Source organism: Microtus ochrogaster, chromosome 21 (assembly GCF_000317375.1).
Source record: "Microtus ochrogaster isolate Prairie Vole_2 chromosome 21, MicOch1.0, whole genome shotgun sequence".
Classification (NCBI taxonomy): domain Eukaryota; kingdom Metazoa; phylum Chordata; class Mammalia; order Rodentia; family Cricetidae; genus Microtus; species Microtus ochrogaster.
Window position 1 is genome coordinate 11634453 of NC_022022.1, and position 13746 is coordinate 11648198.

A 13746-nucleotide genomic window follows, 5' to 3' on the forward strand; every position below is an offset into this window, starting at 1 on the left:
CTGAGCAATGGGATAAAAAAAAAAAAAAAAAAAAAAAAAAGAAATATGAATCATGGTATGATCTTGTTGATGAATTAAATTGTCTTATTATTGTGTATGATGGGGTGGTGATGTGGGTTTGAGTATACATGTGCTCCAGCAGAAGTATGAAGGTCAGACAACTCAGAGGCATTGATTCTCTTCTTCTACTTTTATGTGGGTTCCAATAGAACTCAAATCATTAGGCTTACATAGCAAATGCTTTTACCCACTGAACCATTTGCCAGCCCAGAAGTAACGTCAAGTTTACTGCAATTATTAATTTCCTCATATTTCACTGGGAGAATTTCTGATGTATTTGTCTTGATATGTAAAGACTGTAGAAACAAGCTATGGAGATAAATTCCTTCTGTGGTACCTATTATGTCCCTGAAACTAAGCCATTTATCTTACAATTAGAAAATCTGGGCTCTAAGTGGGCACTTAGTGCTATGAACTTTCCTCTTAGCACTGCTTTCATCGTGTCCCGTAGGTTTGAGTATGTTGTCTCTTTATTTTCATTAAATTCAAGGAAGACTTTAATTTCTTTCTTAATTTCTTCCTTGACCCAGGTGTGGTTCAGTAGTTGACTGTTCAGTTTCCATGAGTTTGTCGGCTTTCTGTGGGTATTATTGTTGGTGCCTTCTAACTTTAATCCGTGGTGATCAGATAAGACACAGGTGGACACTGATATTTTTTTGTATCTGTGGAGGTTTCCTTTGTTTCCGAGTATGTGGTCAATTTTCGAAAAGGTTCCATGAGCAGCAGAGAAGAAGGTATATTCTTTCCTATTTGGATGGAATGTTCTATAGATGTCTGTTAAGTCCATTTGCTTCATTACCTCCAATAATTCTCTTAATTCTCTATTAGGTTTCTGTTTGATTGATCTGTCCCTTGGAGACAGATCAATAAATAAATAAATTTAAATAAAAAAAAAAAAAGAAAATCTGGGCTCTTGTAGACATGGCTAAGTAGCTAAGAGCACTGACTGCTCTTCCAGAGGACCCAGGTTCAATTCCCACCATCCACATTTTTACTCAAAACTGCCTGTGACTCCATTTTCAGGGGATCCAGCACCCTCTTCTGACCTCCTAGAGGGTCGCATGCAGTGCACTTAAATATAGACAAAATACTCATACACAAAAACAAATAGACCTAGGAAAAGTATAGCAAATGTGCCTGTGTTGTGGACTGTAAAGATTATGTTTTAGAATGTAAAAAGAATTTGATCGTGGCATATCTGTTTTAAGAATTCTCTCCCCCTTTTGTTACAATGAACCTCTACTTGGTTTATGGCAGTCATATGTAGAATATTCCATTTGTTATTAAAATAGTGCTTTTGTTTTCATTTTGGACAGAATGCCAAAACTGGATCAATGGGGCCAGGCTGAAGTATTGAACTTTCTGCTCCGCTACCAACCCCGCAGCGAGGAGGAACTGTTTGATATTCTCAATTTGTTGGACAGCTATCTCAAGAGCAGCAGCACAGGTGTGGTGATGGGAGCTACCAAACTCTTTCTGACCTTGGCAAAAAACTTCCCCCATGTACAAACTGATGTGCTTGTACGAGTCAAGGGACCCCTGCTAGCTGCCTGTTCTTCAGAGAGTCGTGAGCTCTGCTTCGCTGCTCTCTGTCATGTCCGCCAAGTCTTGCATAGTTTGCCAGGTCACTTTAGCGGTCACTACAAAAAGTTCTTCTGCTCCTACTCGGAGCCCCACTACATCAAGCTTCAGAAGGTGGAGGTGCTGTGTGAGCTGGTGAATGACGAGAACGTGCAGCAGGTACTAGAAGAGCTCCGAGGATACTGCACTGATGTGTCTGTTGACTTTGCACAGGCTGCCATCTTTGCCATAGGTAAAGTACCTGTGCTTTGCTTTCTTGGGACCCATGTCATCCAGCTAAAGACTGTAGTCAGGAACAGTAATAAATGAATCTTGTTTCAGAGACAAAGTATCATGCATTTTGGGTCAGTGATTACATACAAGGGAAAAGAGTTGTTTTGTTAAATAAAGGCAGATATTTCTCAAGGCAAACAATATATGTAAGTCAAACAGCAATACTTAAAATTTATACTGTCTTTATGTTATCATCTATCCAAAATGTTTTTATATATATCATTTTATGGTCTTGTAAGGCAGTCAAGAATAGTGGGTATTTTAAAGACAAAGAAACTTAGGTACACAAAGGTTACTGAGTGGCCAAAAGATCTTATATTTTTCAAACTGAATGGAACCCAACTCTTTTGACTAAAAGTCCTCTGCTGTAATGGGCTGTATTACAGTATATAGTGCTAAGTGTAGACCATAGAGTATCCCTTAGTTTCAGAGATGTTCTGACTGCTTGAGAGACTAAAAGAATGAAAACAGCTGACAAGCTAACGCTGAGAGGGCTACAGCTAGGGGAGGGTGAGGAACGCTATATTTGAAATAAAGTTTTTTCTGAGGCAAAAAAAGACACTAAGGTTCTTAAACTAAAAGATTGCTCTCACGTATCTCCAGCAGTAATATTCCCATTCAGTGTGTTGCATCCAGAAGGGTGCCTCAGTCAAATGTGGTATGTGCCTGTGATTCCAGCATCAAGACTGAAGCAGGAGAATCACAAGTTCAAGACCATACTACGAGCTACAGCAAGACCCTGTGTCAAACAAACAGACCAGAAACTGCTTCCCATCCTTCGTCATTGTGCTTTCAGCCTTGTGCTTGGGAACTTTTGTCTTTTCCATACGGTTTCTTTTGCTCAGTTGAAAACAACTGAATTTATTTTAACCATAGTTCCCAACACAGCGGACTTAGTCTTACTTCATTGTGATTAGTGATTTGATTTTCTTTTAAAGATGTCTTTGGTTATTATATTAGTTATTTTTCTTGTTCCTGTGACCCGAATACCTGATATGAAGCTAGTTGAGGAGAGAAGAATTTTTTTTTAAATATTTATTTATTTATTATGTATACAATATTCTGTCTGTGTGTATGCCTGCAGGCCAGAAGAGGGCACCAGACCTCATTACAGATGGTTGTGAGCCACCATATGGTTGCTGGGAATTGAACTCAGGGCCTTTGGAAGAGCAAGCAATGCTCTTAACCGCTGAGCCATGAGGAGAGAAGAATTTATGTTGGCTTATAGTCTGAGGAGCTACAGTCCAGCATGACAGGAGTGTGAGGCAGCTGGTCTTACTGCATTTCATTCAGAAAGTAGAAAAGAAAAAGTTTACTTCTTCCTCTTAACTCATTCTGAGATCCCAACCCACATGATGGTGCCTTCCACATTCAGGATGGGTCCCCTCTTTTCAGATAAACCTTTGTGGAAACACTCTTAGAGGCATACCTATAGGTGTGGTGTTTCCATGATGGATATAAATCTAGTCAAGTTGACAGAGATTGGCCATCTTAAACAGCTTTGTCTTTTTTCCTTGTTTTTCATTTTTAAAACAGAGTCTTGCTGTGTAGTCCAGACTAGTATCTAATTTGTGGTCCTCCTGCTGCAGCCTCTGAACTTGTGTTCGCCTCTGACTAATGGGAAATGGCTTTAGAATAACATGCTAGAATTTTACCTTTCCATCCTCTGTAGGTAGCATTGCCAAGACTTACACAGACCAGTGCATACAGATTCTAACAGAGTTGTTGGGGCTCCAACAAGAGCACATCACTACAGGTAATGCCTGACTTCCTAGAATCAGTCTTTCCTTTTTTTTTTTTTTTTAACCAAGTAGCTAGCTAACAGTAGTTGTTTAAAAAAACCTTTTCTTATTAACTGAATTTCAATTATATTGACTTAGCCATGTCCTTGCGTCCATTATCTGTTGCCATCAGAGAAGATTAGCAGGGTAGCCTCTTCTGGCTGCTGGAGCGACAAGGCTGCTCTGTGGATAATGAAGGCACTAGGAAGCTCTCTTAGCTGTACACCTCTTTTCTCTTTGTCCAGCTTCCAATGCTGGGCTGGAGTGAGGCAAGGACGGCCTTATTCTCAGACTTTTATAAGTGCCGGTCACATGTGTCTTCTTAAATTGTGCAATTTAGGCACCTCATCTTCATGTCAAATTTATCTTTGCGTAAAATTCATGTGTCTTTTCTGTTTCTTAATTAATTAATAACTACCCCTCCAAACCCTGTTTTCCCGAAGTTCAGTGAGAAATCTAATCCAAACGCACGCATCTTCTCAGGATTCTTTCCTGCACGGACGCTAACCTGTGTTCTTGTGTCCCCTCTGCTATAGTGGTGGTGCAGACTTTCCGAGACCTGGTGTGGTTGTGTCCTCAGTGTACTGAAGCTGTGTGTCAGGCCCTGCCCGGCTGTGAGGGGAACATTCAAGACACTGAGGTAGAATGTAATTCTCTTTTCACTTGTAATCACAGAAGGGGTTATAGGACCTATCTTCTGAAATGGTGTAGTGGTGTAGTATTTGTATTTTGATAAATAAATCTTGCCTGAAGAGCAAAGGCAAAGCTAAAGCCACTAGAAGTCAGGCCATGGTGACACACAACTTTAATGCCAGGATTTGGGAGACAGAGTCAAAGGGATCTCTGAATTCAAGGCCGCCCTGGGCCACAAGATCAGTGCAGAAACAAACCCAGGTGGTGGTGGCTTTAGTCCCTTTAATCCCAGCTCTAGAGGGAATATAAAATGGGACACAGAGAGGCTTAATCTGTTTAGTTTTCAGTCCCCCAGCCTTGCTAGAAGTAGCACTTCTCTAGTGGCTGGCTGACTTTCTTTTCTGGTTTTCAGGTTGAACCCCAGTTTTTGTCTCTGGGTTTTTATTATTCATGCTACAAAATGGAGTTTGTATCTGTTTGGTCTTGTGGTGCTGGGTATCAGACTCACGCTAGGTATACACTTCTACCACTGAGAAAGTCTATAGCCCTGAAATGGAAGCCAATTACTCTTTTTACCATCCTATGTCCAAGTAGGACCTCAAGCTTGCTTATATCTCAGATTATCTTTGGGACATAAATAACACAAAAGTTATAAAAAGGAAGCTTATCTGTAGTGTTAATTACAAATTCTTTGATACCATTGTCCTCTTGAATAATTATGAGTCAGAGATTTAGACTATGGAATTTTTTGTTGTTGTTAGGTTTTTGGTTTTTTTTTTTTTTTTTTTTTTTTTTTTTTGGTTTTTTGAGACAGGGTTTCTCTGTGGCTTTGGAGCCTGTCCTGGAACTAGCTCTTGTAGACCAGGCTGGTCTCGAACTCACAGAGATCCGCCTGCCTCTGCCTCCCGAGTGCTGGGATTAAAGGCGTGCACCACCACCGCCCAGCTTGTTGGTGGATTTTTTGGTTGTTAACACTTACATAGCCCTGGCTGGTATGGTCCTTGGTGTGTACACTAGACTTGCCTGCCTCCTGAGTGCTGGCATTAAAGATGTGCTCCACCATGTCTGACCTGTGTGGTACTTTTTGTTTGAGATTTTTACAGAAATTTATTTCCTTCCTCCCCACAAAGTTTGCTGAGTTAAATATCTAGGGGTGGGGAGATCTAGACAGATGGGCTTTTAAGAAACATAACAGATGATTCTGGTGTATCTTCTAAGTTAGTAACTACTTTCATAACAAGATTGCAAGAAATTCTTTGAGTAGTTTTTATTGAAACATGAAACCTCAGTACATACCTTTGGTTCCAGCACTTTTGAACAGAGGCTAGTGGATCTCTGAGTTTGAGACCAGTCTGGTCTGTAGACTGAATCCACAACAGCCAGAGCTACATAGTCAAAAACAAACAAATAAACAAAAACAACAACAAAAGAAACATTAAATGTAGCATGAATTCTGATTGTTCCTAATAATAAAAACCTGGAGTCAGGTATTGGCTTAAAGCTGAAGGATCAGAGAAGAAGAATGGCAGCCACTAGAGTTCTTACCTCTGCCAATGCTCAGACCAAAGAGTGATCCTGTCTGTACAAATCATCAGACTGCTGCTGTCTCTATGAAACCTTAGACTGCATCCTCAGACTGCACCCATCTCTATGAATGCTCAGACTTAATCTTCAGAATGTATTTGAGCTCCTGTCACCTCCTGCCTTATAATCTTCTCTCTGTCCAGCCATATCACTCCTGTCTCCACCTCCCTAGTGCTGGGATTAAAGGTGTATGATTCCAACTACTGAGATCACCTTTGTGTGAGTTCTGTTTCTCTTTTAGACAGATTCAATCTCATGTAGCCCAGAGTTGCCTTGACTCACAGAGATCCGTCCCCCTCTGTCTCCCAAGTGCTGGGATTAAAGGTGTGTACCACTACTGCCTGTCCTGTGTGGTTGACTATTGGTTTAGCTCTACACTCTGACCTTCAGACAAGCTTTATTTGTTAGATTACAAAGTATCCCTACAATTAAACCCTAAATTGGACAAAAGGCCCCAAACCAAGAAAGCTTTAATTGCTTAGTCAGCATAGCCTTACAAAAGGTTTTTTTTGTTGTTGTTGTTCTTTTTATCTCTAGTGTCTCACATATAGCCCAGGTTGTCATCAAACTCACTGTGTAGCTAGCTAACTTTGACCTTGGACTCTCATCCTCCTGCCTCCGACAGCTAAGTGAGGAGTTATAGGTGTGATCCTCACAACTGACAGGGTTTCTCTGTGTAGCCCTGGCTATCCAGGAACTGGCTCTGTAGACCAGGCTAGCCTCAAACTCAGATCTACCTGCCTCTGCCTCCTAAGTGCTGGGATTAAAGGCATGGGCCACCCCTGCCTGGCTTTTTTTTTTTTTAAACCTCACACCCAGTTTTTTTGATGCTGGGCATCAAACTCGGGGTCTTGTGCCTGCTCTGTCGGCATTTTGTCAACTGCATTGCATCCCTAACCCCAGTCCCATTGCATTAGAATTTCATTCTTGTTTATTTTCGAGAAGTAGTGGAGCAGGATGTACAGTGCACATTGATACCAATGAAACAGTATAGTTTATCTCTTGGCACTAGGGGAAAAGCTAAACCCATGGCTGTCTTCTGTTTCCTTGTTTGGGCAGCCACATTTTAAACATCTATTATTTTCTCATTCCTAGGGGAAACAGGCACTTATTTGGTTACTTGGGGTCCATGGGGAAAAAATCCCCAATGCTCCTTATGTGTTGGAGGAGTTTGTAGAAAATGTGAAGTCGGAGACATTTCCTGCCGTTAAGATGGAGCTACTGACTGCACTAATGCGCCTTTTCCTCTTGCGCCCTGCGGAGTGCCAGGACATGCTGGGACGGCTGTTACATTACTGCATAGGTAGGTTTCCCAGAGCAGAGCACCTGCTGAGACTCAGCTACAAGTCCTCGCAGCCTGCTCTGCTGGGAAATCATGTCTGGAGCTTGGAAAGGAGGTGATACTTTCTGAAGTTTCTTGCTTTTCTCCTCTTATGGTTGGCAAAAAAGGTTGGAGGGAATAGGGTGTCTGTTTGTTTAACTCAATCCATTGTTTTCTCTCAGAGGAAGAAAAGGATATGGCTGTACGAGACCGAGGTCTCTTCTATTATCGCCTCCTGTTAGTTGGCGTTGATAAAGCTAAGCAGATCCTGTGTAGTCCTAAGTCTGACCCTTCTCTGGGACTTTTGGAGGACCAGCCAGAACGACCTGTGAATAGCTGGGCTTCAGATTTCAACACATTGGTGCCAGTGTATGGCAAAGCCCACTGGGCAACTATCTCTAAATGCCAGAAGGGAGAGCCTCATCGCCTTGAGCTGCCTCCCAATGCATCTTTGGCCACACCAGGTAAAAATAGTGTTTACCTTCTATCTTGTCATAGTAAAACTTTCCACCACCCCTTGTGGGAACTGGTGAAAAGTAAAATACTGTAGCTAAATTTCAGATGCTTGCCTGAATTTGAATCCTTTGTGGGCATGAGGAGAGTCTGTCATTGGCTATTTAACCATTTATCTGAAGACAGCAGTCACCGTATATGTTTGCTTTTGATGTTTATGAGCTACAATGGCCTTGAGCTGGGTGTGTACCCAAGGCTTCCCTTTCACCCCCACCCCAAGCACCCCCACCCCAAGCACAAGGAGTTCAAGTGGGTACCACCGTGCTTGGTAACACATTGGGTATTTTGGAATGTAAGGTAAAAATGTTGCTGAGAGTATCTCTTATAAAAATCTTCTAATTGTTTTAGGTCACTTGATTTCTGAAGAGAACAAAGAAGGAATACAAGAATCTCCTGATCCTGAAGCTCTCGTGCTGGTCCCCAATCTCCAGCTTACTGCTGAGTATTTTGAGAAAACATGGCTTAGCCTCAAAGTTGCTCATCAGCAGGTGTTTCCTTGGCAGGGAGAAGTCCAGCCTGACACTCTCCAAATGGCTCTAAGAGTAGTGAACATTCAGACCATCGCCATGAGCAGGGCTGGAGCAAAGCCCTGGAAAGCCTACCTCAGCGCTCAGGATGACACCGGCTGTCTCTTCTTAACTGAACTGTTGCTGAAGCCTGAGAACTCAGAAATGCAGACCTCTGTGAAGCAGAGCGTAGCAAGGACTGAAACACTGCATGGGTTCGTGTCTGTGTTAGAAACTGTGATTGGAACCGTCGGAGACATAAAATCTTAACACTGTCTCGCTGCCTGCCTTGGGGTGAGATGAACACTTTCAGAGTTCTTTCACTTTCTTACAGAGCTGCTGTGAGTCCACGTATCAGATGCAGAAGAGAGTGGGCAGTCTGGGAATCCCGGCTCTAATTTTTACCCTAAGTCTCTTCCCTGTTCCCTTCCAGCCTGGGAATTGATCCAAATGGGATTAATCCCATTTTTAAAGGAGAGTGTTACACAGTAGTCTTGGTAAGGGTAAGGATAGGATGGGGTTGTTTCTCTGATCATTTTAGGGATTATAATTATTAAATATACCTGGTGCCTGTGGAAATTGGTAGCTGTCACCATTTTTGAGGGTCTTTTTTTTTTCTTCAGTAAACTGTTCTTGTATTATTACTAGGCTGCTTTTTAGGTTAGGATCCAAAAGTCCTTAATATGGTCTAAAGTACCTCTCCAGTGTCATGGCTCCCCACTCCAGAAACAGCCTCTCTTCTGACACAGTGGTTTACCAAAGAAGAAAACAAAAGACTGGTTTATTGTAATCTCTGAGTGCTCCTTCATCCCAGGCCTTAACATCTGTTTCTCGCCTAGAGCAGTTCCTTGCTCTCATGTCTCAACACGCAGTGTGTCTTTCTTAGTTGTGGGTCTTTCAGGGGTTTTGTGTGACTCTCTCTGCCTTGATTAGGGCTCTGTACTCAAGCTGTCACAGCTGCCACTCAGGAACGGAGAGGAAGCTCAGGTGGTAGGGTGCTCGATTAGCATGCACAGACCCCAAGTTTGAGTTTTGGAGCACCACATAAAATGGAGTATGGTGATGCGTGCCTGGAATCCCAGTGCTCAGGAGCTGGAAGCAGGAAGTTCAAGGTCAGTGTCAGCTACGGTAGGGTGCTTTGAGGCCAGTTTGGGATACATGAGACACTGTCAGCAAAAAAAGAGGAGTCCTGATGAGATGGCTCATCAGGTGAGGTGCTTGCTACCAAGCTTGCAAACCTGAGTTGATACCCATGGCCCACATTGGTTTTTTTTGTTGTTTTTTTGTTTTGTTTTGTTTTTTGTTTCTTTGTTGTTTTTTTTTTTTTTTTTCGAGACAGGGTTTCTCTGTGGTTTTGGAGCCTGTCCTGGAACTAGCTCTTGTAGACCAGGCTGGTCTCAAACTCACAGAGATCCACCTGCCTCTGCCTCCCAAGTGCTGGGATTAAAGGCGTGCGCCACCACTGCCCGGCATGGCCACATTGTTGAAGAACAGAACCAACCTAACGCATGTTTATTCTCTGACATCCATCCACACATATGCTGTGGGACAAAGTATGCTCCACTACATTCAGTAAATAATTTTTTAATTTTAATTTATTTTAATCTTTTCTCATTTTACACACTAAATCCATTTCCCACTCAACAAAGAAATTTTTAAAAAAATTTTAATTGTCTGGCATGGTGACTTAGTGTATAAACTACCTATCTCCAAGCTTGAGGATCTGAGATCAATCCCCAGGACCCAATGATAGAAGGAGAGAACTGGTTCCCAAAGATTGTTGTCTGACCTTCATTCATACACTGTGCCATGTGTGTATGTGCCCCACCAAAGAAATAACTTAAAAATGTTTTTATGTTGCAGCTCTATTGCCATTGTTTTCTTGTTGTTTATGCTCAGTTTTTATTTTATTTATGCCTGACTGTATTTTATACAGTGATATCACTAATGCTGTAGATGCAACAGAATAACAGCAATCTGTGTTAAGACTCAGCTGTCCAGAAAGGGAGAATGAAATACCAGTTAATCCCAGTGTGTTGGAGTGGGGAAATAAATGTTTACAGAGGATAGAGCTGAGACATTAGCCTCAGATTTGGCTTTATGAATGATTTGGGCTTTTTCCTCAACTGCTGCCGTGCTGCTCGGTCCCTCCAAGGAACCTGAGGCCACACTGGGGTGAGGCCCTCACTTCTTCCAGCAACTAGCACTGTGCTCGCCGTCCACACCGCGGCCTCCGCCTCTGAGCTTGCCTATATCTATTCTACCCTCATCCTCCACCATGGCAAGGTGGTGGTCATGGAGGATAAGATCAACGCCCTCATTAGTGCAGCTGGCATCAATGCTGAACCTTTCTGGGCTGGCTTGTTTGCAAAGGGTCTGCACTGGGAGTCTCAAATGCAAGGTAGGGGCTGAAGCCGCACCAGCAGGCAGTCCTGCCTTCTCCACCACTGCTGCCCCCGCTGCGGAGAAGGAAGACTCCGAGGCTTCCGGTGACGACATGGGCTTTGGTGTTGTTCACTAAATATTTTGTTAACATGCCCAATAAAAAGATGAACCTGTAAAAAAAATGATTTGGCAGTCAGAATGAAGAGAAGCATTTCTTTGTCATTGTGTGTGAGTGTGTGTGTGCAAATGTGCCATGGTACGTGTGCGGAGGTCAGAGGACATTTACCCTGTGGATTCTGGGTATCTTCAAATTTGGTGCAATCCTATTTGACCACTCAGCCATCTCTCCAGCCTTGTCACCAGATTTTAATTTGTAAGAGAAATGTGCATGTATTTCTTAGGGTGATATGAAGTGATAGGTGCAGGATCCCCATAGGAAGTTGGTAAAGAGTTTTGTATGACATTTTCCTTATGGAAGCAGAGAGCATAACAAGCTGAGCTCAAGGCACACCTTTGAGGGCTTATGGTAGCATTTCACCAACTAGCTTAGCTCAAGAATGTCTGTCTAGATATGTAAATTGCATGGTCGGCTTTGTTTTTGTGTTTTTGAGACAGGGTCTTAATGCAAAGCCCTGGCTGGCCTGGACCTCTGCCTCCTAAGTGCTGGAATTAAAGACTTATGCCATCATGCCTGGTTAAATTATCTTAACAGATAATTTTTCACTCATGATTTCTCTCAACTAGGTTCTAATAGAGTGAATGGTAGGTAGTATTGACTTATTTAATAGGGAAGAGCCTATGTTTTGGGAACTGCTTATCAAGGAGTCTTCCTAACTGAATAATTCTAAGGGCAGTGAAGGTCTTGTTACCCTTATGTCTACAGTACATTCCCCATAATATTTCTTAGTGAATATTTGTTGAATGAATAGCTGTAAGGAATTAATGGTATTCTTAAAATATTTATTTTGTGCATATATGGGGGGGGTAAGCGCCAGGGTGTGTGTTATAAGTCAATACAACTTAATTTTTCATTCCCCTGTGTGGGCAACAGGAATTGAACTCAGGACATCAGGTCTAGCATCAGGCAGCTTTTCTCATTGGGCCATCTTATTGACTCTTAGACTAATCTGAGGTTGATGTCTGAAATATGTTTTACTATAGTCTATTAACTATACAGAAAGTAATGAAATGCCATTTAGACCAGAATTTCTTTCTTTTTTTTCTATTTGTTTGTTTTTGTTTTTTTCAGACTGGGCCTTACTATGTTGCTATATAGACCAGATTGACCTTTAACCCAAGATCTGCTGCCTGCCTGTGCCTTTAGAGTGCTGGGATAGTTTTGAACCACCATGTGGGTACTAGGACTCAAACCCAGGTCCTCTGCAAGAACAAGTGCTCTTGACCTCTGAGCCATCTGCCACACCCTGAGAAATTGCTTTTGGAAGATGTACTTTATTTATTTATTTGTTTCAGAGTTACAGGTCCTGCTGTTACAGGTATGCATCACTACACCTGACCTGGGAGTGTACTTTAAATTTTTTTTTTTTTTTAGTTTTTCGAGACAGGGTTTCTCTGTGGCTTTGGAGCCTGTCCTGGAACTAGCTCTGTAGACCAGGCTGGTCTCGAACTCACAGAGATCCGCCTGCCTCTGCTTCCCGAGTGCTGGGATTAAAGGCGTGCGCCACCACCGCCCGGCTTGTACTTTAAATTTTTAAAAAGTTTAATTATTCCTAGTGGGGAGTGGTGGCAGGGAGTGGGAGGGGTGTGTGTGTGTGCATCTCAGAGGATGCTGGAGGAGATTAGAAGACAGCATTTGAGAGGAGGTGCTGTTCTTGCACTGTGTTCTGAGGATACAACTCAAGTCCTCAGGCTTGTTCAACAAGTGCTTTTACCTGCTAAGCAGTCTCATCAGCCCCTGGAAAGTGTACTTGCAGATGGTCCCAGGGAAGTACTGATTCTTCCAGTTGCTTGGCTTTGCTAATTTGTAAACAACATGACCAACATGTTGTATACCATGAACTTACTAATTCCTAGCATTTTTCACCTTAGGAGCTCTGTTTAACTTCTGTGAACAAGTGGCTTGATGATATAATATAAATGATGCCTGCTTTTCTTTTAAAATTCCAAGGGCACCTCATCCTGGCTTCTAAGAACAATGGCCCAGTCTCAGCCTTAGTTGATAGGTAAGCATTATGTAACCACGTAATGCCGAGGCAGCCATTTGTATCTTAACAGACCGTTGTTTATCGCTATGAACTAGTAACAGTTATATATCTTTTCTTCTCTCTATCTGGATGAGGGTTCTGATTATTTTTTTTCTTAGCTACTGGGTTTTTGGGGGAGAAAGGGAACATGACTTATTTTCTTTAGGTTTCCATACTAAGAGAACCTACATCTGGGAAATTCACCCATATACCCTTGGTGTTGCTGATGGAAGAACACAGGCTTTGGGCCAGGATCCTATAAGGAGACAAGACTTTAAGGGGCCTGACGTCTGCTGTTGTGGTTAGATGGTGGCAAAAAAACCAACAACAACAACAAAATGACTGTAAAGTATTATGGTCTTATCATTTCCCAGTAGAAAATAGGAACATGATGTTAGGACTGAAGGGAGGTAGGCTGCAGGGAAGAGACTGTTTAGGAAGGAACTGCATTGAAAGTCCAAAGAAGTAGATAAGGTGTGAAAATTTATTCCACAATATCCCTGGGGGCCTATACTCTGTTTATATAACCTTATTTATTATCGGTACATTAATTATACAAAATAATACGAAGAAGTTGAGACTACATTCCAAAGATGACATTTGCCCATAAGCATATCAGTAGTGAAATGGTGGTTTACTATTGTGAGAAAAACTTGTGTTTAAGGTAAGACAGACTTTTATTATTTTATTGTTAGTGTGTGTGTATTGTTTGTGTGTGTGTGCCGGTACAAATGTTTGTGCATACCTGTTTAGGCCAGAGGTCAATATTAGATGTCTTCCACCTTACCTTTTAAAACAGTCTCTCACAGAACCTAGAGCTTACTGCCAGCCAGCCACAGGAGTCCCCTTTGTCTCTGCCTCTCCAGTGCTGAGGTGACAGCTACACGCCATGTCTCTGCAACTGC

At 42.2% G+C, this 13746-nt stretch overlaps 1 protein-coding gene and 1 pseudogene across 3 annotated transcripts in view; both read left to right on the forward strand.

Moving 5' to 3' along the window:
* Ap4b1 (adaptor related protein complex 4 subunit beta 1) overlaps positions 1–11966 on the forward strand; it is a 16451-nt gene extending 4485 nt beyond the window's left edge. For 2 of the 3 annotated variants that reach the window (XM_013349893.2, XM_005357145.2), the window contains 6 exons: positions 1377–1873; positions 3587–3670; positions 4232–4335; positions 7008–7215; positions 7416–7697; positions 8095–9573. In XM_013349893.2, the coding sequence (XP_013205347.1) occupies positions 1377–1873; positions 3587–3670; positions 4232–4335; positions 7008–7215; positions 7416–7697; positions 8095–8522 (1603 nt within the window). In that variant the 3' untranslated portion in view covers positions 8523–9573. Of the gene's footprint in view, positions 1–1376; positions 1874–3586; positions 3671–4231; positions 4336–7007; positions 7216–7415; positions 7698–8094; positions 9574–11886 lie in introns of those variants that run through there. The other variant, XM_026784018.1, reaches the window with a different exon arrangement.
* Positions 9724–10812, forward strand: LOC113457232 (annotated as a pseudogene).
* Positions 11967–13746: the final 1780 nt, after the last annotated feature.